Here is a 25,156-nt window from a genome sequence, read left to right as displayed (position 1 = left end):
CCACCTATGCTTGGTAGATTTACGGAGAATAGGTCTTCTCTTTCTAAGGAGGTTTACGGAAGTCCCCGTGATGCGAGGGGCATTCTAGAGGAATATAGTCAGTCTCCAGTGTACTTTATTATTTGTACATTTCGAATAATTCGATTGTTTCTCGATTCAAAGACATTCACAATGGTTGTGTAAGGCTCAGTTCGTCTCATCAGCTGAGACGTCAGTACCCGCTGACCCACTCTACAGGGATGGCGTTTCGAGACAGGGCCCTTGATCTGCAACCAATTTCGAGGCTCGGCCGGGGTGTTGCCATCATCATTTTGCACCAATGCTCTGACCACGCAAAGCTCAGCTCTATTTCTCTTGGCTGTTTCTTGGGCTCTTGGCCGACAACAGATTCTTGTTTTGGCTCTGCTAAATAAGGTGAGAACGACGACTAATAAACACTAAGTCAATAACGTCAACATTTGTCGGTGATTCTCTTTCCTTGCAGACAAATTCTTTTGCTTTGATACCATCTGTTTCCCCCACATCTAGCTCCGCAGACCCTGGTTCTCTACGTCTTACACTTTGTTGACTCGGGAGCGGATTGAGCCAATCGACCACGGGCTGACAATACCCTGCGCCGCACATCGTACCTTCTCTCAGAATATATTTCGCGTTGCGCCAACAGCTCAGCCTTTGAGCCAGCCTTTCATTCTCAAATTCCAAGAACTACCTCAAGTCGCGATTGAATATGGCTTCCCATCTTAGGGATGATGTGCTTTACGGTCGCGACCACCCCGATACGCATGCCTCTGCAAACAGATGGCGCCACCAGGAATCGGGCTCCTTTGCCAGGCATGTAGCACCGCGCGAAGCAGACGAAAGAGGCGGAAGCAAAGATCTTGCAGAATTCCTCAATACTACGAGACTTGAACCTCCCAAATCCGCAGGCTCTGGAGGAAGATTCCAACCGATTATGGTAGCTGGCAATGTCCAGAACGGTGCTGCTGGGATGGAGGGAATGGATGCACAAAATGATGGGGCTGCAAATACACCAAGTACCTATGGGTCCTTAGATGTGAGATGTGGACCGCTGCTCAATTATCGGCGCATGGAGAACAAGAATTGGTATGGCAGTGTCCTGATTGTCACAAGGGGTGGAGGATTGAGAGAAAGTCCTGTGATTCCTGAGTTACATTTACGGTTTGATCGAGCCCGATTGAGCCAGGAAATATCAGACGAGAATGCGAATGGAGTTTCTACAGAGGCATATGGAGTTGTCAATGGTGTCGATTACAGGAACGGACATCAAGAGGAAGCCCAGCAACATGAGCCGATTAATGGGACAGGCAGTAATGGTACCAATGTTGTTGAGAATGGCAGTGGAGAGTCCAAAATTTCTGGCACCAAGTTATACTCCGATCCTTCCAACACTTTCTGGCGTTTCGACTTGAAAGTTCCGATGCAGAAATTCGAGTTGCATTGCCACTATGAAATACCTGGGCTGAGCTTCGAAACTGGCGAAAAGAACGATAAACAGAGCTTCTTTGTCCCTGCCATCTCGCAATCAATGAGGATTATGTTTCACTCTTGCAACGGATTTTCGGTAGGAACAGACGAAGAAGCTTGGAGCGGAGCAGCACTTTGGAATGATGTGATTCGAGTGCATAAGAGAGCCCCATTTCACGTAATGTACAGTTTCCTCTCACTACATCATAAACAGCCTTTAATTTTGATAGGCTTGGAGGTGGTGACCAGATCTACAACGATGGTATTCGAGTTAATGGGCCTCTGAGGCCTTGGACCGACATTGGAAACCCCATCAAGAGAAGAGAGTTTCCTTTTCCAGAAGATCTGAGGAAGAAATGTGATGAGTACTATGTCGAAAATTACATCCGATGGTACGGAACTGAGCCATTTGCGAGCGCCAACGGGCAGATTGCTCAGCTCAACCTGTGGGACGACCATGACGTTAGTTTCCAAAGTTTCGGGGTCCAAGCCATATAGCTCACTGAGTTGCAGATAATTGATGGTTTTGGGTCATATGTCGATGAGTTCATGCGCTGTTCGGTCTTTCGAGGCATCGGAGGAACGGCTAACAAGTATTATTTGCTCTTTCAACATCATTTGGCACCACCACTGTCAACTTATACTACAGGTATGGACGATTGATAGGAAAATCCGCAAATACTATATTAATCAATATCAGATGCTCCACAAACTACGTCCGATGATGGGGTTGGTACCGATCCACGACAATTGGAAAATACATTTGTGCTGCAGGAAGAGAATATTGATTCCAGCTACATCATCGGTTCTAAGCCAGGAGTTCGTTCACCCACATTTCTATCCTTAACATGTATTAATTTGCCACAGCCCTACGTTGCAGAACACTCACGTAGCATATACGCTCGCCTTGGAGCCAGGATAGCATTCTTCGGTATAGATGCTCGAACAGAAGTGAGATTCTTTCCCATTTGAGTATTTTTGTGCTGACTATTTCAGCGAACCCGGAAACAAGTCAACTATCCGGAGACGTACGAAATCATCTTCACTCGCCTCCGCAAAGAATTAGCCGAGGCAAAGGCTTCTTCAACCCCTATTCAACATCTAGTTGTGCTTTTAGGCATCCCAATCGCTTATCCGGTAAGTAAGAAGTTGCTCAAGAACTGAGACTCTGCTAACTCGGAGAAAGCGTCTGACTTGGCTGGAAAATATCTTCTCGAGTCCATTGATTGCTCCCATCAAATTCCTTAATAAGAGGTTTGGATTTGGTAAGAACCATGCCGAATAGGATGTGTTTTCACGGCTTACTTTTTCTAGGTGGTAGCTTCTTCAATCACTTCGATGGAAGTGTCGATTTACTAGATGACCTAGACGACCACTATACTGCCCGTACCCACAAAAAGGAGCGTCTTTTTATCGTGCAGCAATTACAAGCACTTTCTGCCGAATTCTCGGTCAGAATTTCAATCCTAGGAGGCGACGTACATCTAGCTGCGGTTGGTCGGTTTTATTCCAATCCCAAACTCAATGTCCCTGTTGCCCAAGACCATCGATACATGGCGAATATTATATCATCGGCTATTGTAAACAAGCCGCCACCACAGGCCGTAGCAAACCTGCTCGCCCGTCGAAACAAGATCCACCATCTCGACCAAAATACTGACGAGACTCTGATGAACTATTTCGACAGGGATCCGGGGACTTCGAATAAAACCGCCAATTTTAATCACGTTACGATGCCAAGTCGAAATTGGGCCATGATCACTGAGAATGCTGCAGCCATGGTGGATGGAAATGTCCCAAACGGGCACTCAGTAGAAGGAGATTCCCTCAGGCAATTGACACCACCTGCTAAAGATGGCCATTCATGTTTGCACGACGGTGAGGTCAACGCGGGAACGAAACATAAAGCTGCGGATGAGGCTCAACATGGGTTAGGGTCCGACGGAAGCCTCGACGTTACAATCAGAGTCGAAAAGGACCAGCACAGCAAGGAAGGCTTGACCGAACATTATGGCATGACCATTCCACTCTTGGCATATGATGGCGCAGCAGAGAACACATTGAGGAAACGAGATGCTATCCACGGTGCGGTTGCTCAACGAATCCCCATGTAGGCCCAGGTTTTGAATATCTGGATGGTTGAGAATAGGTAGTACTTAGCATAATGATGGTGACGACACAGAGCTGTACTACTTTCGGCGGTTGTCTGAATAGAACGGCGGTAATTATGTGTAGATATCCATTTGATTTGTAAAGATAGCTTGACACTACAGGCCTTTTAGTCCCTTTCATGCAAGACCTTATTAAAAATTATTCCGCAAAATATATCGTGGACCCTTAAAAATTGGAACATAAGAGAATACCTATTGTTCCAGAGTTTGTGAGACAACATAAATAGGAACGCAGATTCTTCGAGATAGCAGGAAAAATATATTGTATTGTGTATTGATTTTAAATATTTCATCCCGCAAATTCAACTTGCAATTGGGGCTCATATTATCCCACAAACTCTAGAACAATATTATCTTATAATTCAATTTCCACTTCTCTTATCCCATCACCGAACATCAGGCTCTTCCAACCTCGGCTGTACACTACCGCATTTAACCGAATTCGGGATAGCTCCACAGAATATCAATCATGGCGAGATCCTCATCGTAAAGCAGCAAGCAACGCGGCGGTCGAAGACGAATGTTCCGTGCACAAGTTGCAGAATGGAGACCGAATCTATTCTTCACCAGCAGCTCCCCAGTACGTACCGGGCATTACAGCCGCAGGCAGCTCAGGCAATCCAGCATGGCCAGCCTCATCTAGGACACCATACTCTCGCATCTCAGAGCGGCCTCGACCTTACCGGCCTCGACGACAATGACCCTGTGTTTCACCAAGACTTGCGACTGCAGGATCCGAATGGACATGCATTTCAGAATCCGCACCCGTTCGATCGCAATCATGGACACGGGCAAATGCATATTCCTAATGATGGAAGCCCCCATACCCCGCAACAGCATGGCAATAGTGGGCAGTATGGTATCTTGACCGCGGGTCCGGTGCAGCACAATGCAATCAACAGGCTACAAGAGGAGGATATATTCGGTAACCCAGAGGGAGGTGACCAAAAGAGCAATGGACATTTGAGCACGAAGATTGTTGTTGATCCTCCCAACCTCGCAGAATGGCGCCAGAAGTTGTTCAATGTGGACGAGATGATTACTTTGAGTGAGGACGAGTAAGACATCACAATTGTGCTCTTTTAAGATGGAATCTATTGACACGACGCGCATAGGTTTCAGACGTACTTCCCTCATGTAGATAATGTCTATTCGCACCGATCAACCCAGCGCTACAAACGTAAACCCTTCGTTTCCCACTACTGGGACTGTCGTCTCAAGGGCAGACCCCCAGGAACGCCGAAGTCGAATGACCCAAACAAGAAGAAGCGGAAGCGGACGGCAAGAGAGAGGGATCTATGTGATGTTAAGATCAAGATCACGGAATACTTTCCTGGTGCCATGTTGCGGGCGGATTTCGTACCAGATGGAGGTCAGGTTCAGCAAGACCCGTCTCAAAGCAACAACTTCTTTGCGCCAGGACAGCCGGGAAATCCAGGAATGAACCAGCAGCAGCAATTCGGGCTCCCTATGGTCAATACCTCTCTGGGGCCAAATCATCCGGGAGCCACAGGCCAACGCTACTATACTATTCAACGAGTCAATGGCAATGGTGGAAATGGCAAAGGCGATGGTGTGCCGGGGCCACATAAACATGGCTTGGCAGAGAGTGATCGTGTGAAGAAAAACAGCGTCCAAAGATATGTCATGAAGAGAGACAAGGAGGAGAAGAAAACCCAGGTAAGACATCCCAAGCCAAGTAATCTTTCGTTTAGCTTCCTTGCTGCTTCTGCTGCAGCTACCCCTTCGACCATAGCGCGGAGCAAGGCTCCATAGGATCATCATGAAGAATCAACGGTCCGGACCGTTCATCCATGAATCGTCATCAATAAATACACAATCAACTCTCGACACGAGATCTACATCATGGCTCCTTTCAGGATGGCATATATTACCACTTCATTTCCTGCGGCTTCATGCAGCATTTTCAAAGTTTCGGCTACCACAATATTGCAAATAAAGCATTTGTCACATATCCGAACAATGGCTGATGCTGCAGATTCACAGAAGACATATCATAAGAAGGCAAGTGGTGCTGCTTTGGCTACAGTCAGGAAGCATTCAAAGGACCATGATTTCAAATTGTTTGGGAGCTGCTTTTGGTGAGTTCTCTTTGAAAATTCATCTTTTTGACATGTGACGTCAGCTCTTCTAACTTGCTTTAGTCCTTTCGTTCAACGAGTCTGGATTGCTTTGGAGGCCAAAGGCTTGCCATATCAGTACATAGAAGTCGATCCGTACAAGAAACCTCAAGCTTTATTGGATGTCAACCCTCGTGGCTTAGTCCCTGGCATTCGTCATGGGGATTGGGGTTGTGGTGAGAGCACAGTTTTGATGGAATATGTTAGTACATGAGTCCAATATATTCGACGAAAGATACACTAACACTCTCGCAGTTGGAGGATTTGAACTCAGGACCTCCACTTCTTCCTCCTGACCCCAGACATCGAGCCACTTCAAGATTGTGGAGTGATCACGTGAGTCTATTTTGATCAACCATAGCGCACAGCTAACTTTGAAAGATCAACCGAAGAATTGTGCCAGCTTTCTATCATCTGCTCCAAGCTCAAGAGCTCAATAAACAAGCAGAAAATACCAAGAAGCTGCAAGATGAGATCGCCAAGATCGTAGAGCAATGTGATCCGCAAGGCCCATTCTTTCTTGGTCCTCACATCTCCTTCGTGGACATCCAATTCGCACCTTGGATGATCCGATTGAACCGAGTCCTAAAGCACTATCGTGGCTGGCCAGACCCAACGCCTGGCAGTAGATGGGGACGGTGGTTAGATGCAATCGAGACAAACGAACATGTCAGAAACACGACTAGCTCAGATGACCTCTATATCGACTCTTATGAGCGATATGCGCAGAATCGTCCGAATACTTCCGAGCTTGCTGATGCTGTTAATGGTGGTCTAGGGTTGCCTTGAGGTAACCTAGCATTGATTTTGACGACGGGACAGTAGGACGGTCATTCCTGGGAGATATGATGATATATGGCAGAGTGATAAGATACCTGGCGTTTATGGGCAGTGCGGATCTGCTGCTGGAGGCTCTCTAAACGTCTTCTACGAGGAGTTGTGAAAGGGAAGAATGAGCTTTGCAACAGCTACCATCCCACGGTCTATGACAATACATGATGTTTTGTGCGATGATTGTCAGAAATACTAGTCTATATGAAAATCTTCAACATGCAAACCATATCGCCTCGGAAGAGCTCGAGAGGAAGACACAGATTTGGTGGTGGAGACTGGCTGTGAAAGCTGAGATTGAGGTTCATATGCAGAGTTGCAAATCATTTTCGTTCAAGTCATATCTGACATTCAGTCCCCAGCGCCCGCATCCCACTCCATTTCCAGTATACACCTATCAACCGAAGAGTTTCTCATCTATTGCACAATATCTCGCCATCTCAAACTGCTCATTTGTCTGGCACACAAGCAATCCATGCTTTGCCCCTTTTTTGCCCACGCTCTGCACCACGTCTTTGATTTGCTTTTTGTTCAACTCGTCGTCGACCTCGAACCCAAGACATGCCGTTTCTTCTGCGACTCTTCTCCTGAGCAAATCGCTCTTCTCACCAATTCCACCAGCGAAGACTAATGCGTCGACTTTGCCATTCAATGTAACGTAATAGCTTCCAATATAACCCAGAATTCTGTCCAGGAAAATATCAAAGGCCAGCTTCATTTTGGGCTCGTCGGATGAAGCGATTACACCAAAGTTTGTTGTGCCCGTTAGTGATTTCCATCCTGCTTCCTTGTTCAATATTTCTTCGGCTCGCGAGATGTGGAGTGATTCAGTAGAGCTGGGAGACAGCTTTCCAACATTGGTAGCATAGTGGAAGACAAGACTAGAAAGGCATTAGCGAATGTCCCCTTTTCAAGAAAAGGCGTCCTACCTGGGATCCACACTTCCACTTCTGGTCGCACCTGGCAGACCAGCCAAAGGTGTCAGCCCCATCGAAGTATCCCAACTTTTCCCGTTTTTTATTGCACAAGCACTAGCTCCAGAACCAAGATGCAACACAATCAAACTCGTCTCACTCTCCTTCTTCCCTAGATACTGAGCTACACTCCGGGTAATAAACGAGTAACTGATTCCATGAAATCCGTACTTTCTCAGTTTATTCTTCTTTGCAATCTCCTGGTCTATCGGATACGTCCTAATATGCTCCGGAATCGTCTGGTGAAACTCGCTATCAAAAACAGCCACGTTCCTCGTATCCGGCATCTCCTTGATCAAGAACTTCACAATCTCGAGCGCGGACGCGTTGTGCAAGGGAGCCAAGTCGGTCAGAGCCTCAAGATGGTGGTATGTATCTTCGTTAATGATCTGCGGAGTTTCGTAGTCTCCCCCGTGGACCACTCGATGGCAGACAATTGCTATGTCTTCCTTCTTGCTGATGGCCGGGAAGTCCTTGTCTCCAATGAGTTGGTCGAGCATGTATTTGAAAGCGTCATTTTGACTTGAGATCTTCTCTTCTAGTTTCTTATCTTTGCAGACTGTCCGTTCGCCTCTGGTGTATTTTAGTTGAGGTGGTGGAGCTGTCAGGCCGTCGATTTGTGTTTCTGCGAGCTCTTTTGGTTCTTGGCCTTGCTCGGCGCTATACACCGAGATCTTGACGGAGCTGGAGCCAGCATTGACGGACAGGATTATTTTTGCCATGGGGATTCGTCTTCACTTTGAATATGAGAGGAATTGAAAGTAGATTTCCAAAGAATTCCAGGTGGTCTATTACATTTTATTCTGCCCGATTGAATATCAATCCTGTCCCACGTTTTCCACCCCTCCAAAACATGACGTGACGTCGGAGCTATTCACTATCATAGGCGAGAAAACTTAGCTTATCGTGGTTGGTAAGGGACTTTTGGCAGGGATATTAAGCCGATCACAGGGGTCAAATTTGAAGAAGATCACGCCAGAAAGTAACAAAACCATGGGAGAAAATCGCATGCCACTTCGAAAGCCGACCACTGCTACTTGCTGGACCCCGGAGATCTGCGAAGAGAAGACCTAGCTAGACCTTGTCCTTCACATAAGGCTGAAAAAGCAGAGTTTGAGCGAGGCTGTCCAGCCTGGTCTAGACAAACAGCTATGACGTTGAAGCTTTCTTGGTCCCTGCAGAAAGCCTCTCATCCCCTCAGTGCAACATTCATTGACCAATGATAAGTCGTAGCGATAACATGTATGCTTGATTTCTAGTCTTGCTTCTGGAGCAAACCATGGCAAGGGCTCCCGAATTATCCGACAGCCTTCTTCTGTGACGCAGTTTCCTGCTTAGTTGCTCGAAAACAATTGAAAGCTCAACATTTCTCGATACCTCCTTTCACTTCGTTTACTTCTTGCACAATCTCCTCAAACATTTCTATCGTTCAAAGCTTTGATTTGGATTCTCCTCCTCATCCAGAGGTATTGTCCAAAATTCTAATCCGTCTCTGACATCATAACCTTCAAAAAGAGATAGCAGCTGCAAAGTCAAGATGCCTGGAGAAGTAATCGATAGGCCGAATCCGCAGCCATTGACTTCTCAGATTCCTGAGAATGTCCTTGAGCTGTCCGTGAAGTTGGATAAGATGAAGATCAATGACGAAGATTTGAAAGGCCTCGAAGAGTTTCGCAGGGCAAGCAACTATATTGCAGCTGGTAAGAAATTCAAGCTGAGATATCTTATCTATTCATAGAGCTAACGGCCAAAGCTATGATTTTCTTATCCGACAATGCCCTCATGGAACGAGATTTGAAGTTCGAGGATATCAAGCCTAGGTTAGTTGAATTCTACTTTTCCTACCGTAGTTTCTTACTGAAAGGATATAGATTGCTTGGACATTGGGGAACTTGCCCAGGTCTTACTCTCGTCTACGCTCACCTCAACTACCTCACCCGCAAAAACGACCTTGACCTCATTTACGTAGTTGGTCCTGGTCACGGAGCTCCTGCCATTTTGGCTTCGCTGTGGCTTGAAGGATCTCTTGAGAAATTCTACCCTCAATATGCACAAAATAAACAAGGTCTTCACAATTTGATCACCGGCTTCAGTACTCCACACGGTTTCCCCAGTCACATCAATGCAGAAACTCCAGGCTCTATCCACGAAGGTGGTGAGCTTGGCTATGCTCTTTCGGTTGCCTTTGGTGCTGTCATGGACAAGCCAGATTTGGTTGTCGCTTGTATTGTTGGTGATGGAGAGGCTGAGAGTGGACCTACTGCCACCGCTTGGCATGCTGCGAAGTATATTGACCCCGCTGAATCAGGAGCTGTCATTCCTATTGTGCACGTCAATGGGTTCAAGATCTCAGAACGAACGATATATGGTTGCATGGACGATAAAGAAATGGTTTCTCTTTTCACTGGCTATGGATACCAGTGCAGATTTGTTGAGGACTTGGAAGATATTGTAAGTAGTGTTCATATTTGGCACATTTCATGCTAACTCTCAATCCAGGATCGTGATTTGGCCACAAGTATGCAATGGGCTCTTGATGAGATCCGCAAGATTCAAAAAGCAGCGAGATCTGGAAAGCCTATCATGAAGCCTAGGGTAAGCTTGGTAGTGCCTCTACCTTACAACATTGTACTAACCAGCATGAATAGTGGCCTGTTTTGATTATGCGTACTCCAAAAGGATGGAGCGGACCAAAGATCGTTGATGGCGAATTCGTGGAAGGATCTTTCCACGCCCATCAAGTTCCTCTTATGGCTGCCAAAACGAACAAAGATCAGCTGGCTGATCTCCAAAAATGGTTGCTTTCATACGGCCCCGCAAAGCTGTTCACGGAAACTGGCGATGCCATTGATTCCATTAAAAGTATAATTCCCGTGGAACCCCACAAGAAGCTGGGACAACGAGTCGAAACTTACAAATGCCACGAGCCACTCAATGTACCAGACTGGAGAAAATTTAGAGTTGAAAAGGGAACCGAAGAGTCTTGCATGAAGGCTATTGGGAATCTTCTTGATCAAGCACTCGTTGATAACCCCAAGTCTTTGAGGATCTTCTCGCCTGATGAACTTGTCAGCAATAAACTTGATGCTGTCTTTAATCACACAGGCCGTGACTTCCAATGGGACGAATTCTCCCATGCCAAGGGTGGAAGAGTTATTGAGATTCTCAGCGAGCATACCTGCCAAGGTTTCCTACAAGGTTATACTTTGACTGGACGAACTGGTATCTTCCCAAGTTACGAGTCTTTCTTGGGTATTATCCACACCATGATGGTACAATACTCAAAGTTCAACAAGATGGCGAGAGAAACAACTTGGAGAACAGACATCTCGTCGATAAACTATATCGAAACCAGTACCTGGACCCGACAAGAACATAATGGGTTCTCTCATCAAAATCCATCTTTCATCGGTGCAGTACTAAACCTGAAGCCATCTGCTGCTCGAGTGTATCTCCCACCCGATGCTGTAAGTATATTCTCTCTCTAGAGTGATCACTATACTGACAGACATCCTGTAGAACACCTTCCTTTCCACCATTGCACATTGTCTTCGATCCAAGAACTATGTCAACTTGATGGTCGGCTCCAAGCAACCCCAGCCGGTGTTCTTGTCAGTAGAGGAGGCCGACAAACACTGCCAGGCAGGTGCCTCGGTCTGGAAATTTGCTTCCACCGAAGACGGTCTCCACCCTGATGTTGTACTCGTCGGTATTGGGTCCGAACTCATGTTCGAAGTTATCGTCGCAGCCTCAGTTCTTCGTCGACGATGCCCCGCCCTCCGCGTCCGCGTCGTAAACGTCACCGACCTCATGATACTCGAGGCCGAGACCCTACACCCACATTCCTTGACCAACAATGAATTCAACGCTCTCTTTACTGCCGACAAGCCTATCCATTTCAACTACCACGGCTACTCGAACGAGATTAAAGGTCTGCTCTTCGGCCGTCCATCCCTAGACAGAATTTCCATCGAATGCTACAAGGAAGAAGGTAGCACCACGACACCGTTCGATATGATGCTCCGCAATAACGTCAGCAGATATCACATCATGGAAGCAGCTATCAAAGCTGGGGCCAAATCTAATCCCAAGGTGGCACTCGATATGACGGGTCTGTTGGGTGAGGTTAGACACCAGGTGACGAAGGTGCAGGATTATATTATGGCCACCGGGAAGGATCCCGAGGGGACTTTTGATATCCCGAAGTTTGAGGGGACGGTGTTCGAGGGTGGGAGTAGGGATAAGGGGCAGAGTGGAGGGAAGGAGGATGGGTTTTTCGTCAACTGATTGACGGCGAGATTAAAGAGTGGAGAGAGGGTACACTTGTATAGTTGATGTAGTGAAAATATAATACATAAGACCTTTCAAGAACATGACCGTAAGAATGTGCTGTTCCTTGTAGTCGATACTAAGATATGCAGATGTGAATCTTCTACTCACTTCCCACTACAAAACTGAGTATGTGTGGGATGGGTATCATTGGGTGCGTAGCAACGATTGGAACGAGGGTAGCTGTCACTCTGTCGTCTTTGCCGATCTTTGTTATGATAGAATCACTATCCTCGCCCGTTTACCCATTCTTCAGCATCGAAACCACCACATCGTCTAGGAAGACACAACCGTTCGGCCTTGTCAGTTTCACTGCCCAGTCGAAATGCTCCCATTGATCATCGAAGTCAGCATCAATGAACACTATGTCAAACTGTCTACCCTCTTCTGACAGCTTCGGCAAAACCTCCAATGCGGCACCAAGAATGACCTCTACGTCAAGACCTTCGACACTCTCTCGTGCCACTTCTTGGTGTTTTGGATTGATCTCAATCCTCGTCACCTCGGCACCGGCTTCAGCAAAACATATAGCTGAGTAGCCGCCCAGAGTCCCAATCTCCAGAACCGATTTGGCACCTATTAAGCGGGCGAGAATGGATAATCTGGTTGTTTCGTCCCAGAGACTAGAGTTTTGATTTTTATGAATTGAAACATTTGGGTGGGGTGTGGTCTAGCTCAGTGTTAGCAATAGTATACGGTCGTATTACGGGATCTAATATTAGGTTAATACGCACTCAGGGTGTATAGTGGGAAGCGTATATATATTGACTGCTATTAGTTCCGTATCAATGGAAGATATTGGTTCATATACTAAGTACTGGAATGTAGCCTAAAACATTGAAATCCAACGCTAAAGAAGCATATTCTACGGAATATAGCTTAAAACATTGAAATCCAAGCCTAAAAAAGCCTAAAAGAGCTACAATCCATCGATATTAGACCTTGAAACAAAGCATTCCAGTACCTAGTATACTTCTAGTGAAATTTAATAATACTAGTCTTAATATAATACGTACAACCATATTATTATTATACGTATCACTCAAAGTACAGTATTTATCAAAAAAAAAATACGTACCACAATGAATAATACTATTTTTGATAAATACTATTGCGAACACTGGTCTAGCTTTCCTCGAACGTAGAAGATAGTGGTCCGTGTAGATCAGCATTCTAAGTGTTTTTCATGAGGACTTGTCTAGCATTAACCTTTGTATTGTTTTGTAATATGATTTCACCGAGTTTAGCTTCTAGTCTTATAGACCTTGGTTTCTCCCCACATTGAATGAAGGCATCCTCGCCCCCAAGCGCTGCGAGTCGAAACGCGATGCCATAATCAGCGGCTTCATTGTTTGCCCCTCACCCAAAAACGCGTATAGCTAAAAGTGGCATCGTATCAATCTCGCTTTGACTACCCTACGGGAGCATATTGTACAGGATTACTGGATTTCTACTGGAGTTTATTGGATAAAAACCGGATCATCCTTTCTATTATCATTAGACTTATCCAAGATTTATCCAGTTTAAAAATTTAAAAGTTCTAAATCTTAGACTCTATCCAGAGTTTATCTAGGATTTGAAGCCCTTAGAGAAATTCAAACTGAATGTACATCAGATAAGCAATAAACACGCTAGCTAAAGTAAACAAACTCTCACCCTTAGTTTCTACTTTCTTAGCTTTCACTTTCTTAGTTTCTACTCTCTTAGTTTCTACTCTCTTAGTTTCTACTCTCTTAGTTTCTACTCTCTTAGTTTCTACTCTCTTAGCTTCCACTCTCTCAGCTTCCACAATAAGTTTCCACAATAAGTCTGCATTATCCATCTTTCTCTCTCTCTCTCTCTCTCTCTTTCTATAGTAAGTATGCATGTATTTTATCACTCTTTCAATCCAGGTATATGACACCATTTGTAGCATCAATCCACAATACTAGTAAATCTCTCTTAGAACGCGCTTATCACACAGGTAAGAGTGCAAGGCAAGAGTGCATGGCATATGGTACAAGTTATGGAGTACAAGGCAAAACATACATAGAGAGTAAGGCAGGAGGGCAAGACGGTCGGCCGTGGGGGGTGCAGGCAGCTGGGAATACTCTCATTATAATATCACTTAGATTATGAAAGAATGAATGCCTGCATGCCTGCGCATTTTTGGTTGCGAATTCTGGATAAATGCCAACAAATTCCTGGACTTGTACTGGATTATTTCTGTACAAAATTTAGCTGGATAAATCCTGGACAATAACTGGATAATTTATCCAGTAGATATCCGGGGCGTTGCTACCGTAGGGCTGAGTCCCTAATTCAACTATATAATCTGAATTCCAGCCTTTCGAGCTGCAGGTATACCGTACTTGAGAAGTGCATCTTGGGCCTGAGAAAGAGCCGGAACAGCAGTATCCGGTCTTAGTTCTTTACACATCGTGTAGTTTTGTATATCGATAATCAAAAGGGCTGTCTTTTCCGGGTCGATATAAACATTGCTGATCTCGCAGTTGAGATGGAGTCGGTGCTTTAGAGGCTCGGTATCTGGGGTCTGGGGATGGGTTAAGTCCCAGCCAGAATCTCGTGACCAGATCCAGAAATTGTTGGCGCCTACAACATATTTTTCGTATAAACTGCTGTTGACCTCACAAGACAATGTTCCTGTGTATTCAATAGCAATCTGATGGTACGGAAACGTTATAAAGCTTCGGAAGGGGAACTTCGGGAAGTTATTTGATGGGATCTATAGAAGTTAACTTATTCTATTTGACAAGCAAAGCAAGTACAGTAATTCAGAGCCTCGATTCAATTCAGTAAAACATAATCACTAATCTTTTTCGGGTTGGAAGATACGGCAAAATAGAAAATGAAATCAATCTTATCAATGTATCGTTTATAATCTTTTACGATTTATAAAAATAAAAAATATAAATTTTTACCAATTTGATTTAAAAATATTATCTATAAATCTTTATTCATCTCCCGTTATTTCATGTATTATGTTTTGCAGCGTGGGACAGAATGCCGGTATCATGCAAGCTACTGCAGCAAGGTTGTGGGAAGGCCCCCACTAAAGCCACGTGGGATGGAGGTGTCAGCGATCCCATTGGTGCTTGATAACGCTCGCAGAGCCCCATATTTCAGGGTCTGAGGCTGAGAGAATCTCAGCCTTGTCCCCGCGTCGCAGAGCTTAGGTGGAGACCTTGAATCGATGAAGGCTCCACAACTTCAGCACCTGCTTGTACTTGCTGGAGTTGCGTGTATGACTGCGATGTTCTCTCAGCTTTGCCATTCTCGATATTCAAATCGTTGCGATGAACCATGACTACCGGAAAACCAGGTATTGTATCTGCGATCTATAAATTTGACCTGAACTAATGGCCATCTCGCAGCTTCTGAGGGCCTCCCTTCGCTCCTCACAATCAGGATCGAGAAAGCATCCGAAGGTCTCAACGCGGGTCACTTCACCTCTGTCGATCTGGTCAAGGCGTGCATTGCAAGAATTGAAGAGGCTTCGAACTTCAACGCTGTTCTACAAGTTAATCCCGACGTATTGATTGCTGCAAAAAGTTTGGATGATAAGCGGCTGCGTTCAGGCAGTAGAGGGTACATGAGATATTACCCCTTTCTACTGCGATTACTGATTACTACAGCCCTCTGCATGGCATTCCCATTCTAGTGAAGGACAACATCGCGACGAAAGATTAGCTGGATGCGTCTGCCGGCACATATGCACTGCTAGGGGCAAAGCCAGCCGTTGAGTCTTCACTTATCAGCAGACTCCGAAAAACTGGCGTCATCATCTTGGGCAAGACTAATCTTTCGGAATGGGCGAATTTCAGAGGGTTAAATATTAGCGCAAGCTGGAGTCCTCGCGGTGACCAGACCTTGGGTGCTTATTGTCCCAACACCAGATCTGATGGGAGCAGCTCTGGGTCAGCAGTAGCAACAGCTTTAGGATTGTGTGGGGCAGCACTAGGTACAGAGGTCAAATCTGCAGTCCTATTCCGTCGGGAGATGAAAAGAAATCTGACACAAATCCAGACCATAGGCAGCATCGTTGATCCAGCGGAAATCGCCAACGTTGTAGGATTCAAACCTACCCGCGGCCTGATTGGGACAGATGGAGCGATCCCTATCTCGAAACGATAAGATGTTATCGGAACTCTTACGAGGACTGTCAAAGATGCGGCATACATGCTGAGCAAAATGGCGGGGCGCAGTGAACTAGATGAGAGAACTTGGCATATCCCCTTCGAGCCGATCCTTGACTTCAGTTTGTTTTGCAATAGTACAGATTTGACCGGAATCACGATTGGGGTTCCCCGGAATTGCTTTGATAGCAATACCGCCCCGGCACCAATCATGGCTTCGTTTGAGTCTGCGTTGACAGTTCTGAGATCCGTTGGTGCAAAAGTGGTTGACAATGCGAATTTTACTGCAGTCGAAGATTTTAAGAAGTTGAATCAGTAGGTTAAAGGAGTTGTACGATCGTTTGAATTAAAGAGGGATATTATTGCTTATCTGCAAACGCTAGAAACTAATCCAAATAATATTTACTCAACTGAAGATATAATCGATTTTATAAAAACCTTTTTAGGAAAAGATTATTTAAAGCGAGACATTAGCAAATTCTTATAAACATAGGTAGAAAAGATTAGTGTCGACAACGACAAATACAAAAACATAGTTTAATAAGAATTGTACTTTAGTGGCGAGGGCAGCATTCTCGGAACTATGGAAGATTACAAGCTCGATGTTTTGGTCGTTCCATTTACCCTAGGAGTAGCCAACGATCTTGCTGCGAAGATGGGATTTCCTTTTATATCAATTCCGCTTGGCTTTTGGCCTCGAGGAACACCGATCGAGGTTAAGAACTGAAAGGACGGTCTGGTCAAGAAGGCACCTGGCATTCCGTGAGTCTACACACGCCCACCTTGGTATAGGCCTGCATATTAACTTCTTGTTAGCTATTGTATAAGCTTCTTCACCAAAGCCTTTTCTGATGGCAAATTGCTCCAGGTAGCGTATGCTTTCGAGCAACTTGCAAATGTGCAGGAAAAGGGACCATCCCCGTTTCAGATCCCGACGACAGAGCTCAAAGATGTCCAAGAGACAGACCACAAGAAATGAACTCTGAGCTAAGGGTACTAGCTCGATGGAAAGACACGGGCCTGGGTTGAAAGTTTGTACCAGATTGGTGGATTAGCTAGCCTGAAAACACAGCAAATACAACCATTCAAGTAAATGGCAAAGCTCTGTGCAGTAAAAAGTGTACGATCGTCCGCAGAATAGGGGTAAAATCTTGAACGTACCACGATGTATTTCTGCAGGAGTTCGACTGCCACTGCAAAATGCCCGGTCAGGCATGTTGGGTCACCGTGAAAAACAGCCCATTCATTTTTTGACACCTTATCAAGCGACATACCGGTTAACGGGATCAAAGATGCGCTCGCAGTCCGCTCCTCTGGGCGTCTTCTCGAACAGGCTTGCAGAAACAAGTGTAATGTGCCAAGACGGCAAAGGAAAGGCTGCATCCACCATGCGATGACCGGACTTTCGCTCTAGTTGCATCTCTCCGTTGATATATGGGAACTCGAGTATGCGGGCAAAGCACGAGGCGAGGTCGAGGCGAGAGGCCATGACGTCGCTGATCATCGTCGATTCCTTGCTCGCTCTATCCTATCATGGTTTAACGCATCCTCCATCTTGCCTGCCCGTGGAAGGATTTTAAGACGGCGCTGGATGAAGTGCTAGAGTGAATCTTAGGGTCGCCCTAAGAAGTGTGAGAAGTGTCCAATCTGCAAACACTTCTTCTTTGCATTATCGATAATAGATACTTCTCATACCCATTCTCATTCTGTATCACATTCGCAGCATTCTATCCTACCAGCCCGTGTACGAGTGTTGTTTCCTCGGCACGCGCTCTTTTTCTCCCATATCTACGGCCACAACGAGTGGTTAATGCAGCCCATCGATCCTCTCAGCTCTCACTCAATTCATTACACCCCAATCGTCCATTTTCCCTCGCGAAAATGGCGTTAGAAAAGGATGTCAGTCCGGACTTTACCGACAAGAAGAACGAGGATGGTGCTGGCCCGATGAACTATGGCAACAACAATGTTGACCTCGAAGGTGACCACACCAAGACCAGATTTGGCAGTAGCAACAAGAGCGTTGGCCCAAGAATTGCTCCCGTGCTGCCTCATTTGCAGGCTTACGACTTTGGTAGTGATGACTCGGGTTCTGACGTCCTGGGAAAGCAAATCGAGTTGGAGGCCGACAATGCCATAAAGTACAGGACTTGCAGTTGGCAGAAGGTATGTCTTTCCTGCCCTGTGGGAGAAGACCAAGCGTTCGCGATTCATTTGCAAAGCTTCACGCCGATGCGCCTTTGCCACCCTAAGCACCAATTTTTGCCGTTCTCATCCCTCTGCAGTCCATATCCCGCGATGCTGGTTACCACGTTGTGCAATTGCAGCATATTCGTTTTGCGGAATTACTCTCGGATCATGGAATCCTGTGTTGAGTTTGTGAGCCTTAGCTGATAATTCTATACAGACTGCCGCATTGCTCTTCTCAGAGTATATCTGCTTGGCAATCATGTCATTCCCATACTCGTACTCGGTCCTTGGTCTGGTTCCAGGTCTTATTTTGACGGTTGTCGTCGCTGCGTTGGTGTTGTGTAAGTCTGAAGTTCTCCCAGGATACCTTCCAATTCCTTCCTCTCTTGGGAGCCACGCTCCGGGGCTAATGCTTTGAATGCACTCCCAAGACTTGCACATTTACTCCTCTAATGCACAAAAGAAGTTTACTGACCGAGATTACAGACACATCATTGGTAGTCTGGGAGTTCTGCTTGAGGTAAGTTCGTAACATCGATCATCAACATGTCAAACGGCGATCCACCATCTCCTCTATATCATTATTGAAGAGAAAGGCCATGTCTCTGACTCAACCCTGATGCCTTGCCCTCCAAAGAAAACAGTGAAAACCTGGCGTCGCCGGACATTCCTATCCAAGGGCACCTGAGAGCTCTGGAGGCTGACATCTTGAGCAGGCACCCAGAAGTGAGAGATGTGTGTGACATTGGACAAATGCTATTCTGGGGCAAGCAATGGGCGTGGTACGTCACTGCTGTCATGTTCATTTTGAGTAAGTCTCATGTTCTCAAAGGGTTCCGTCCTGTTCCCTGCTGTCTTGGGGGTCCTACTCTGGAGTTAGTTCTCTACATGTCCCAAGCCATGCATTTTTGTTCCTGAAATGTGCAAGAGCTTTGCTAACTCCTAAATCTACAGACAATACTTTCATCCAGGTAACAATCAAGACTACATCAACTGCATATATACTTAGTGAGATGTGAAGGGTCTACACGTTCTTGTGAGCGCTAAATACCTCAATACAATCACCAACCACAGTCAATGTACCGTGGTTTTCGCGGTGATTGCGGCTATCATATGCTGGTTTGCATCACTTCCTCGGACTTTCAGTGCCTTAGCTAGGCTTGCAACGGTATCGGCAATCTTCACCTTCATATCAGTCCTTTTGGCCGCCATCTTTGCTGGGATCGAAGATCACCCTACAGACTACAATGCTGATCCAAATTCGATCATCGCGCTGACCGGGTTGCACGGTGGGGAGCCAACAGTGACCGCTACCCCCGTCAAAGGTACGACATTCGTCGCTGGTATGAGTGCCTTTTTAAACATCAGCTATACCTTCATCGGACAAATCACCATTCCCAGTTTCATCGCTGAAATGAAGAATCCTAGAGACTTCCCAAAAGCACTTTGGGCTGTCACCATCGCCGAGGTGCTTGTGTTTGGTTGTGTTGGAGCCGTGGTTTATGCCTACACGGGCAATCAGTATAATACTTCTCCTGCTTTCGGCTCTTTGGGTAATGAGGTATACAAGAAAGTGTCTTTCTCCTTCATGATCCCGACTTTGATCTTCCTGGGTGTTTTGTACGCATCGGTCTCAGCACGATTCATCTTCTTCCGCATCTTCGAGGGAACAAGACACAAGACCAGCAATACTGTTGTCGGTTGGGCGGCATGGGCAGGTATCCTCGCAGCTACATGGGTTGGTGCATTCATAATCGTAAGCATATACCTCTTAGCATGCCTAGAAACATTTGGTCTAATTTATCTATCCAGGCTGAGGTCATCCCTTTCTTCTCCGACCTATTGTCACTCATGTCGTCGCTTTTTGACTCCTTTTTTGGGTTCATCTTTTGTATGTGTTAATCCTATCCCGGGTCCACCCATTCACAAGAACGCTCCTTCAGCAGATATTGCGAGTCGGTCAGAATTCCTGTGCTAACTTCCTGTAGGGGGCGTCGCTTACATTCGAATGAGGAGAGTGGACGGAGGTGTCAATTGGATACACGAGCAAAGCCTTTATGGGTACATGATGCTGGCTTTAAACATCTGCATCATATTCATTGGGGCCTATTTCTTAGGAGTCGGCACTTACACAAGCGTGCAGAGTATCATCAATAGTTACGCTGCGGGTACCGTTTCTGGAGTATTTACATGTGCTACCAATGGGCTATAGGCCCTCAATGTCAGGGCAGGTGGTTTAACGTGGTTCGGGTACGAGTGAACTATGGGCTCATCGTCTAAGAGCTCTCCTTCTTTGGCTAAGTACATAATTTGTTGAAAACAATTGGATACACACTCCTCTTCACATGTGTGTCACATGGTGCGGAAAAAAGTCTATGGGATTCAATTATTTGCCTAGTAAATAAGTAGCGTACCGCGAGTACACTGAAAGTTGGAATACAAAAAACATTGTTCCAGAGCTTGTGGGACAATTGAAGTGAGAAAGCAGATTTTTGGAGATAAACCGGAATGCTCGTCGTACCTCAGGTTATTTTTACCCCACTTTATTCTTAGAAAATCATACCTAGGACTTGGCCTACTTATATTGTCCCACATACTCTGGAATAATATCATCTTACCTACATTCTAATTTTCACGGTATTCTGAACGGGGTGTCTGCGTTGACTGAGCCCTACGCACTGCATGCAGGGATTGAAGTCATCAACTGGTTTTCCCCGCGCCGAGGAGAAAACATATAATTTCATTACAACATCTTAGCAGCTCGTAGTGCCACCTACTGCACGCGATTTATCAGCACAATGCCGATGCCCGAAATAGGAATTTCATATCCCGATTATTTTCTCTGCCACTGAGTAAATGCAGTATAAATCCATTGTTTTCAACTTCATGTCTGTCCCAATTTATCAAACAGCTTCTCCCTCTTTACTAGACCTAACTCCAACAAAATCATGAGCAATCCTTCTATAGAGAAATATGGTTGGACTGCAGTCCCCCGTAAAGTCTCAACTCTCCTCTCGCAGTCTGAATCCTCGTCTAATCAGCCAAAATCCCTATCCACATCGACAATCCCGCTTCCCGACTCGCCCCTCGTGAAAGCGGTTCAGGAATATGCCAAAGCAGAATTGCCAACCGAGACCTACAATCACAGCATGCGAGTCTTCTATTATGGAGAAGCCATCTTAACTCACGCCTTCCCGTCCTGGTCCTCGCCGTCGTTCAACGAGACTTATTTCATGACCTGCCTGTTACACGACATCGGTACCACAGACAAGAATATCCACGCCACTCTGATGTCTTTTGAATTCTACGGTGGGCTGATTGTTCTTGATCTTCTGAAGAAGCTCGATGCTCCAGTCCCGCAGGCTGAGAATGTAGCCGAAGCCGTGATTCGGCATCAAGATCTTGGGGAGACGGGGACGCTGACCAGGATTGGCGCTTTGATACAATTGGCAACTATCTTTGATAACATGGGAGGAAATCCGCAATTGGTGGACAAAAGTACGATTGAGGATGTGGTGAAGACGTATCCGAGGATGAAATGGAGTAGTTGCTTTGCGGCGACGATTCGGAGAGAGAACGGACTGAAGCCTTGGGCTCACACGACACACCTTGGGGAGAGGGACTTCCCCGAAGGCGTTGAGAACAACAAGCTCATGGCACCTTATGATGGCTAATTGGTACTGAAGAACCTATAATAGATGGGCATTTGAGGTAGTTTGGAGCAGATAAAGGTAATGAATAGGGTTTGTGGTGAAGGCGTTGGAAATTATGTATAAATAGGCACAGATATATAATTTACTACATGGCAACGTTATCAAAAATCGAATTATTCGCTCTCGTGTATGTTTTCATTGAAATGACCTCGAACGCCTACATATGCCCAGACACCAATGCTAAGTAACAGATGCGATTCAATGATTGGGATGGCCTTAGCAATTGACGACCTTGTGCAGATGATATACTAAAGGGAAGCCTCGAAGAGAGTGGACTGCAAGAACTTGCAATTTTACAACCTCCTCAAGCCTTCAACTCTCGCTCAATGCATTGAATACACAAAACAACAGTTTCCCCTGCTACCTGCTTCGGATAGAACGCTCCATCATCGAAACCACTTTTGCAATTCGCACAGCGGAAGCATTTCTCGTGCCATTCTCCACCCAAGGCTTGGACGTATTCGCCAATGACTGGCCCTTTGCATTTCTTGCATTTTGGAGCTCGCCGTTCTGTTCGCTTGGTCTGGCAGCTGAGACACCATGCATAACCGTCTTTCTCAATATGGGTCATGCCTTTCTCGAAAGGATCACCGCATTCCGCGCAGAAGAAATGTCCATAGTGCCAACTGTCACCCAAAGCGACCATGTGCTCACCGATGATGGGAGTCTTGCAGTGCTTACACTTCGGGGCAAAAGTCTCGTGCCAGTCAAGATGGCAGTAAAATCGTTGTCGTACATCACCGTCCTCAGCCAGGGTCTGCCCATCCACTTCTGGAATATCTTCACCACGAGCACGCCTTTTGATTCGGTCTAGCCGTTCTGAGCGTTTAGCAGGAGGCTCAGGATGAATTTCTAGAGACTCCAAACCGGTGCCGCAAGTAAAACAAATGAAGCATTCAGGATGGAAGTGCTCCGATGCACCACTCAATTTGACCACACGTCCTTCAATCGGCAGCTGGCACTGGTGACAGGTTGCAGTTGCCCTCCTTCCAGCGACTGGTGACCAATGACCCCGAGGAGTAGGAACAGTGGCATAATGGCGTGGTGGAGGACGACCTGCGGAAGTTCTTGGGTCTGGGAGTGGCCGTTTGCCCTGGGACGTAGAGTTATCTGACCCTATTGTTATTGTTGGGACTGCCGGCGCCGAGACAGAGATCGTATGTTCGTCGGGGAGGTTGATTGTGGGGATGGGCGGTTGTGAGTTGGATATATTGATGGTAGGGACTGATGGTCTAGCATCAGGAAGGTTGATCGTAGGTACAGGCGGTGCAGATTCGGGACGGTTTATGGTAGAGACTGTAATTTGAGGGACCTGATTCACTTCGACTGGTGGTGTGTCAGGAACGTGAATGGTCGGGATAGAGGTTGGGATAGTCTTCGAATCTGATCGAAAAGGTAGACTCTGCCTTTGACCGTTGGGACCTCGATCGAAGGGAGATCTTCTTCGCACTTCTGGCTTTATATCAGCCTCCTTCGGCTTCCAATTTGAATCAAAGCTTACAATCGGTCGACCAGGTTTGTCACTGACGACTGTTGGAGTGGGTAGTTTGGGGCTACGGTCTTTGAGACGCATGCTTGTGGCTTGACGGATCTCGTCACTTCTGATCTCAAGACCGTCTTTCATTGGAACAGTTGGAACTTCCTCTGGAGGGACAGATTTGGTTTCCGAAGCAACGGGAGCTGGCAATAGAGAATTTGCTGTATAGTCGGGATTTCTCGACTGGGTGGGAGGATTGCGATGGATTTCGGATGTAGAAAGCCTTTTGATCGGTTCTGGAGGAGTGCTACTTGATCGTGGTGCCATTTCATGAGCAAATTGCACTCGATTCAAGGGATTTCGAGGTTTGATCCGGAGAGGTGCGGGTATATCTGACGTGTTCTGAGTACGCCCGCGGCCAGCACTTTCGTCGCTCTCCTGTTCTGGCTCCTCCCAGATTTGCTCCCCTGTGAACATACCAGCGAGTTCGCCACTGACGTTCCGTTTGCCGCTACTTTTTCTTCTAGAACTGCCCTGTGGCCTGTTGCTATTCGACATGCTTCCGTACGACTTCTTAGAGGATCCGCCTTCCGCAGAGAATTCCGCAGAAATTTGTCCAGTCGTTTCCGGACTGAGAGTCCGTTCAGGGCGAGAACCCTTGTCTGAAAAGTCCCCAGACATTCTTCCTCGTTGAGAGGCCATCCCTCCACTGCTGCTAGAGCCACCCGAGACCGACCTAGGGGCAATGTTTCTTGCAAGCCCGGTGACCATACCAATCCCACCGTATCGTCCAACGCTTTGCGTTCTGGCGTGCTGATAGCTATTCTTTCTGAGGTGGTCGTTGTATCGGTATGGAGCATCGGGACTGATGGCCGCTGTGGGATGTTGGTGTTGCCATACTAATTCCGAGGCTTCGTCCTGTGCTGCAGTATGTAACCGAGCCTCTTCCTCCTGTTTCTTCAAGTCCATATCCTCCATGGCTTCTCGCAGAGAAACAGCTTCTTCCTTCTCCATCCATCTCTGGCCCCTCTCCATGTATGTGGCACTTGGAACAACATCGGATGGTTTCAGAAGGACCAATGGCTCACATTGAAGGGGCTGCTGTGCCAGCTGTCGACCCGTTCTTGAAGTTACAGAAGAGTATGTGGAAGCGGATGATTGACCTCGTCTGTGCGACAGTACACTTGAAGAGCGTAGCACAAGTTCCGTCACAGGCAATTCTGGTGTTTGGGCTGGAGGAGTCGTCGTAGGAAGACCTCTGTCAGATTCACGTCTGCTACTTGATGGTAGAGGTCTTGCACCGCTGGGACTTGGTCGAGCTACCCTGTTGTTGCGAAGGTCGGATAGATATGAAGCTGGAATTAGTTAGTAACGAGTGAAGCAGGTTTGATAAGATGCAAGATTGGGTAGGAAGTGGCATACCGAATTGTTCATTGGACATATAAACAGGCCCCGGAGGTGTGACTTTACGTTTGCGGTCCTTGGACCGTCCTCGAAGCAGCATGGCGTCGAAGTGTACCACTTAAATATATTCAAAGCTGGTTTGAAAGTCTGAGTCGAAGTTCGGAACTGAAGACAGGTCGGTGCATGAGCAATTTGTGGTCAACGCAGCTTGAAAGCTGAAGGACTGGCGATTTCGAACAATGTGTTATTGAGAAGAAGCAGAAGAGGTTTGGGAAAGTTTCGTTCAATGTTACTTTGAGGACTGA

The 25,156-nt window shown here is 46.4% G+C and overlaps 10 protein-coding genes across 10 annotated transcripts; 7 read left to right on the top strand and 3 right to left on the bottom strand.

The window, feature by feature from the left end:
• Positions 1 to 308: 308 nt before the first annotated feature.
• Positions 309 to 3,818, top strand: LY89DRAFT_682032 (uncharacterized protein). The gene is made up of 8 exons (XM_018214423.1): positions 309 to 1,668; positions 1,716 to 1,947; positions 1,999 to 2,134; positions 2,186 to 2,304; positions 2,353 to 2,436; positions 2,482 to 2,622; positions 2,672 to 2,750; positions 2,800 to 3,818. Exons 1-8 carry the CDS (start codon positions 728 to 730, stop codon positions 3,597 to 3,599), a joined length of 2,532 nt encoding a protein of 843 aa, XP_018074629.1. The 5' UTR covers positions 309 to 727; the 3' UTR covers positions 3,600 to 3,818.
• A 381-nt stretch (positions 3,819 to 4,199) lies between these two features.
• On the top strand, positions 4,200 to 6,586 carry LY89DRAFT_694968 (uncharacterized protein; the record flags this gene model as incomplete). Its single annotated transcript, XM_018216742.1, has 6 exons — positions 4,200 to 4,714; positions 4,772 to 5,336; positions 5,664 to 5,758; positions 5,822 to 5,999; positions 6,053 to 6,133; positions 6,179 to 6,586. 6 exons carry the CDS (start codon positions 4,200 to 4,202, stop codon positions 6,584 to 6,586), a joined length of 1,842 nt encoding a protein of 613 aa, XP_018074628.1.
• A 439-nt stretch (positions 6,587 to 7,025) lies between these two features.
• LY89DRAFT_779062 (acetate kinase) lies at positions 7,026 to 8,341 on the bottom strand (the record flags this gene model as incomplete). Its single annotated transcript, XM_018222267.1, has 2 exons — positions 7,558 to 8,341; positions 7,026 to 7,509 (listed from the first exon to the last, which is right to left on the bottom strand). The coding sequence occupies exons 1-2, from the start codon at positions 8,322 to 8,324 to the stop codon at positions 7,026 to 7,028; spliced, it is 1,251 nt and encodes a 416-aa protein (XP_018074627.1). The 5' UTR covers positions 8,325 to 8,341.
• Positions 8,342 to 8,753: 412 nt separating this feature from the next.
• On the top strand, positions 8,754 to 11,961 carry LY89DRAFT_639643 (D-xylulose 5-phosphate/D-fructose 6-phosphate phosphoketolase). The gene is made up of 6 exons (XM_018211631.1): positions 8,754 to 9,302; positions 9,356 to 9,422; positions 9,474 to 10,053; positions 10,102 to 10,197; positions 10,251 to 11,069; positions 11,122 to 11,961. The coding sequence occupies exons 1-6, from the start codon at positions 9,140 to 9,142 to the stop codon at positions 11,887 to 11,889; spliced, it is 2,493 nt and encodes an 830-aa protein (XP_018074626.1). The 5' UTR covers positions 8,754 to 9,139; the 3' UTR covers positions 11,890 to 11,961.
• A 73-nt stretch (positions 11,962 to 12,034) lies between these two features.
• Positions 12,035 to 14,350, bottom strand: LY89DRAFT_694965 (S-adenosyl-L-methionine-dependent methyltransferase; the record flags this gene model as incomplete). The annotated part of the gene is made up of 3 exons (XM_018216741.1): positions 12,035 to 12,163; positions 12,200 to 12,533; positions 14,283 to 14,350. The coding sequence occupies 3 exons, from the start codon at positions 14,348 to 14,350 to the stop codon at positions 12,035 to 12,037; spliced, it is 531 nt and encodes a 176-aa protein (XP_018074625.1).
• Positions 14,351 to 15,234: 884 nt separating this feature from the next.
• On the top strand, positions 15,235 to 16,543 carry LY89DRAFT_771123 (amidase signature enzyme; the record flags this gene model as incomplete). The annotated part of the gene is made up of 4 exons (XM_018221876.1): positions 15,235 to 15,253; positions 15,306 to 15,519; positions 15,567 to 15,591; positions 15,622 to 16,543. 4 exons carry the CDS (start codon positions 15,235 to 15,237, stop codon positions 16,063 to 16,065), a joined length of 702 nt encoding a protein of 233 aa, XP_018074623.1. The 3' UTR covers positions 16,066 to 16,543.
• On the top strand, positions 15,675 to 16,455 carry LY89DRAFT_682028 (uncharacterized protein). Its single transcript, XM_018214422.1, has one exon. The coding sequence runs from the start codon at positions 16,123 to 16,125 to the stop codon at positions 16,384 to 16,386; it is 264 nt and encodes an 87-aa protein (XP_018074624.1). The 5' UTR covers positions 15,675 to 16,122; the 3' UTR covers positions 16,387 to 16,455.
• A 1,007-nt stretch (positions 16,544 to 17,550) lies between the features above and the next one.
• LY89DRAFT_682026 (uncharacterized protein) lies at positions 17,551 to 20,677 on the top strand. The gene is made up of 8 exons (XM_018214421.1): positions 17,551 to 18,233; positions 18,475 to 18,598; positions 18,744 to 18,777; positions 18,974 to 19,068; positions 19,212 to 19,228; positions 19,279 to 20,013; positions 20,070 to 20,148; positions 20,246 to 20,677. Exons 1-8 carry the CDS (start codon positions 17,949 to 17,951, stop codon positions 20,467 to 20,469), a joined length of 1,593 nt encoding a protein of 530 aa, XP_018074622.1. The 5' UTR covers positions 17,551 to 17,948; the 3' UTR covers positions 20,470 to 20,677.
• Positions 20,678 to 21,019: 342 nt separating this feature from the next.
• On the top strand, positions 21,020 to 22,079 carry LY89DRAFT_639639 (cyanamide hydratase). Its single transcript, XM_018211630.1, has one exon. It carries the CDS (start codon positions 21,206 to 21,208, stop codon positions 21,929 to 21,931), a length of 726 nt encoding a protein of 241 aa, XP_018074621.1. The 5' UTR covers positions 21,020 to 21,205; the 3' UTR covers positions 21,932 to 22,079.
• Positions 22,080 to 22,274: 195 nt separating this feature from the next.
• Positions 22,275 to 24,951, bottom strand: LY89DRAFT_715694 (uncharacterized protein; the record flags this gene model as incomplete). The annotated part of the gene is made up of 2 exons (XM_018218224.1): positions 22,275 to 24,802; positions 24,870 to 24,951. The coding sequence occupies 2 exons, from the start codon at positions 24,949 to 24,951 to the stop codon at positions 22,275 to 22,277; spliced, it is 2,610 nt and encodes an 869-aa protein (XP_018074620.1).
• Positions 24,952 to 25,156: the final 205 nt, after the last annotated feature.

Source organism: Mollisia scopiformis, assembly GCF_001500285.1.
Source record: "Mollisia scopiformis unplaced genomic scaffold LY89scaffold_6, whole genome shotgun sequence".
Taxonomy (NCBI): domain Eukaryota; kingdom Fungi; phylum Ascomycota; class Leotiomycetes; order Helotiales; family Mollisiaceae; genus Mollisia; species Mollisia scopiformis.
This window is presented reverse-complemented; position numbering and strand designations above follow the sequence as displayed.

Coding starts and splice junctions, on each gene's coding strand:
- LY89DRAFT_682032 (XM_018214423.1), top strand. CDS start 728: ATGGCTTCCCATCTTAGGGATGATGTGCTTTACGGTCGCGACCACCCC. Junction 2,135..2,185: donor ACTGTCAACTTATACTACAG/GTATGGACGATT, acceptor AATCAATATCAG/ATGCTCCACAAACTACGTCC. Junction 2,305..2,352: donor TCATCGGTTCTAAGCCAGGA/GTTCGTTCACCC, acceptor AATTTGCCACAG/CCCTACGTTGCAGAACACTC.
- LY89DRAFT_682026 (XM_018214421.1), top strand. CDS start 17,949: ATGGCGTTAGAAAAGGATGTCAGTCCGGACTTTACCGACAAGAAGAAC. Junction 18,234..18,474: donor GGACTTGCAGTTGGCAGAAG/GTATGTCTTTCC, acceptor AATTCTATACAG/ACTGCCGCATTGCTCTTCTC. Junction 20,014..20,069: donor GGGTTGGTGCATTCATAATC/GTAAGCATATAC, acceptor TTATCTATCCAG/GCTGAGGTCATCCCTTTCTT.
- LY89DRAFT_639643 (XM_018211631.1), top strand. CDS start 9,140: ATGCCTGGAGAAGTAATCGATAGGCCGAATCCGCAGCCATTGACTTCT. Junction 9,303..9,355: donor AAGCAACTATATTGCAGCTG/GTAAGAAATTCA, acceptor TAACGGCCAAAG/CTATGATTTTCTTATCCGAC. Junction 10,198..10,250: donor AGCCTATCATGAAGCCTAGG/GTAAGCTTGGTA, acceptor CAGCATGAATAG/TGGCCTGTTTTGATTATGCG.
- LY89DRAFT_682028 (XM_018214422.1), top strand. CDS start 16,123: ATGGCGGGGCGCAGTGAACTAGATGAGAGAACTTGGCATATCCCCTTC.
- LY89DRAFT_639639 (XM_018211630.1), top strand. CDS start 21,206: ATGAGCAATCCTTCTATAGAGAAATATGGTTGGACTGCAGTCCCCCGT.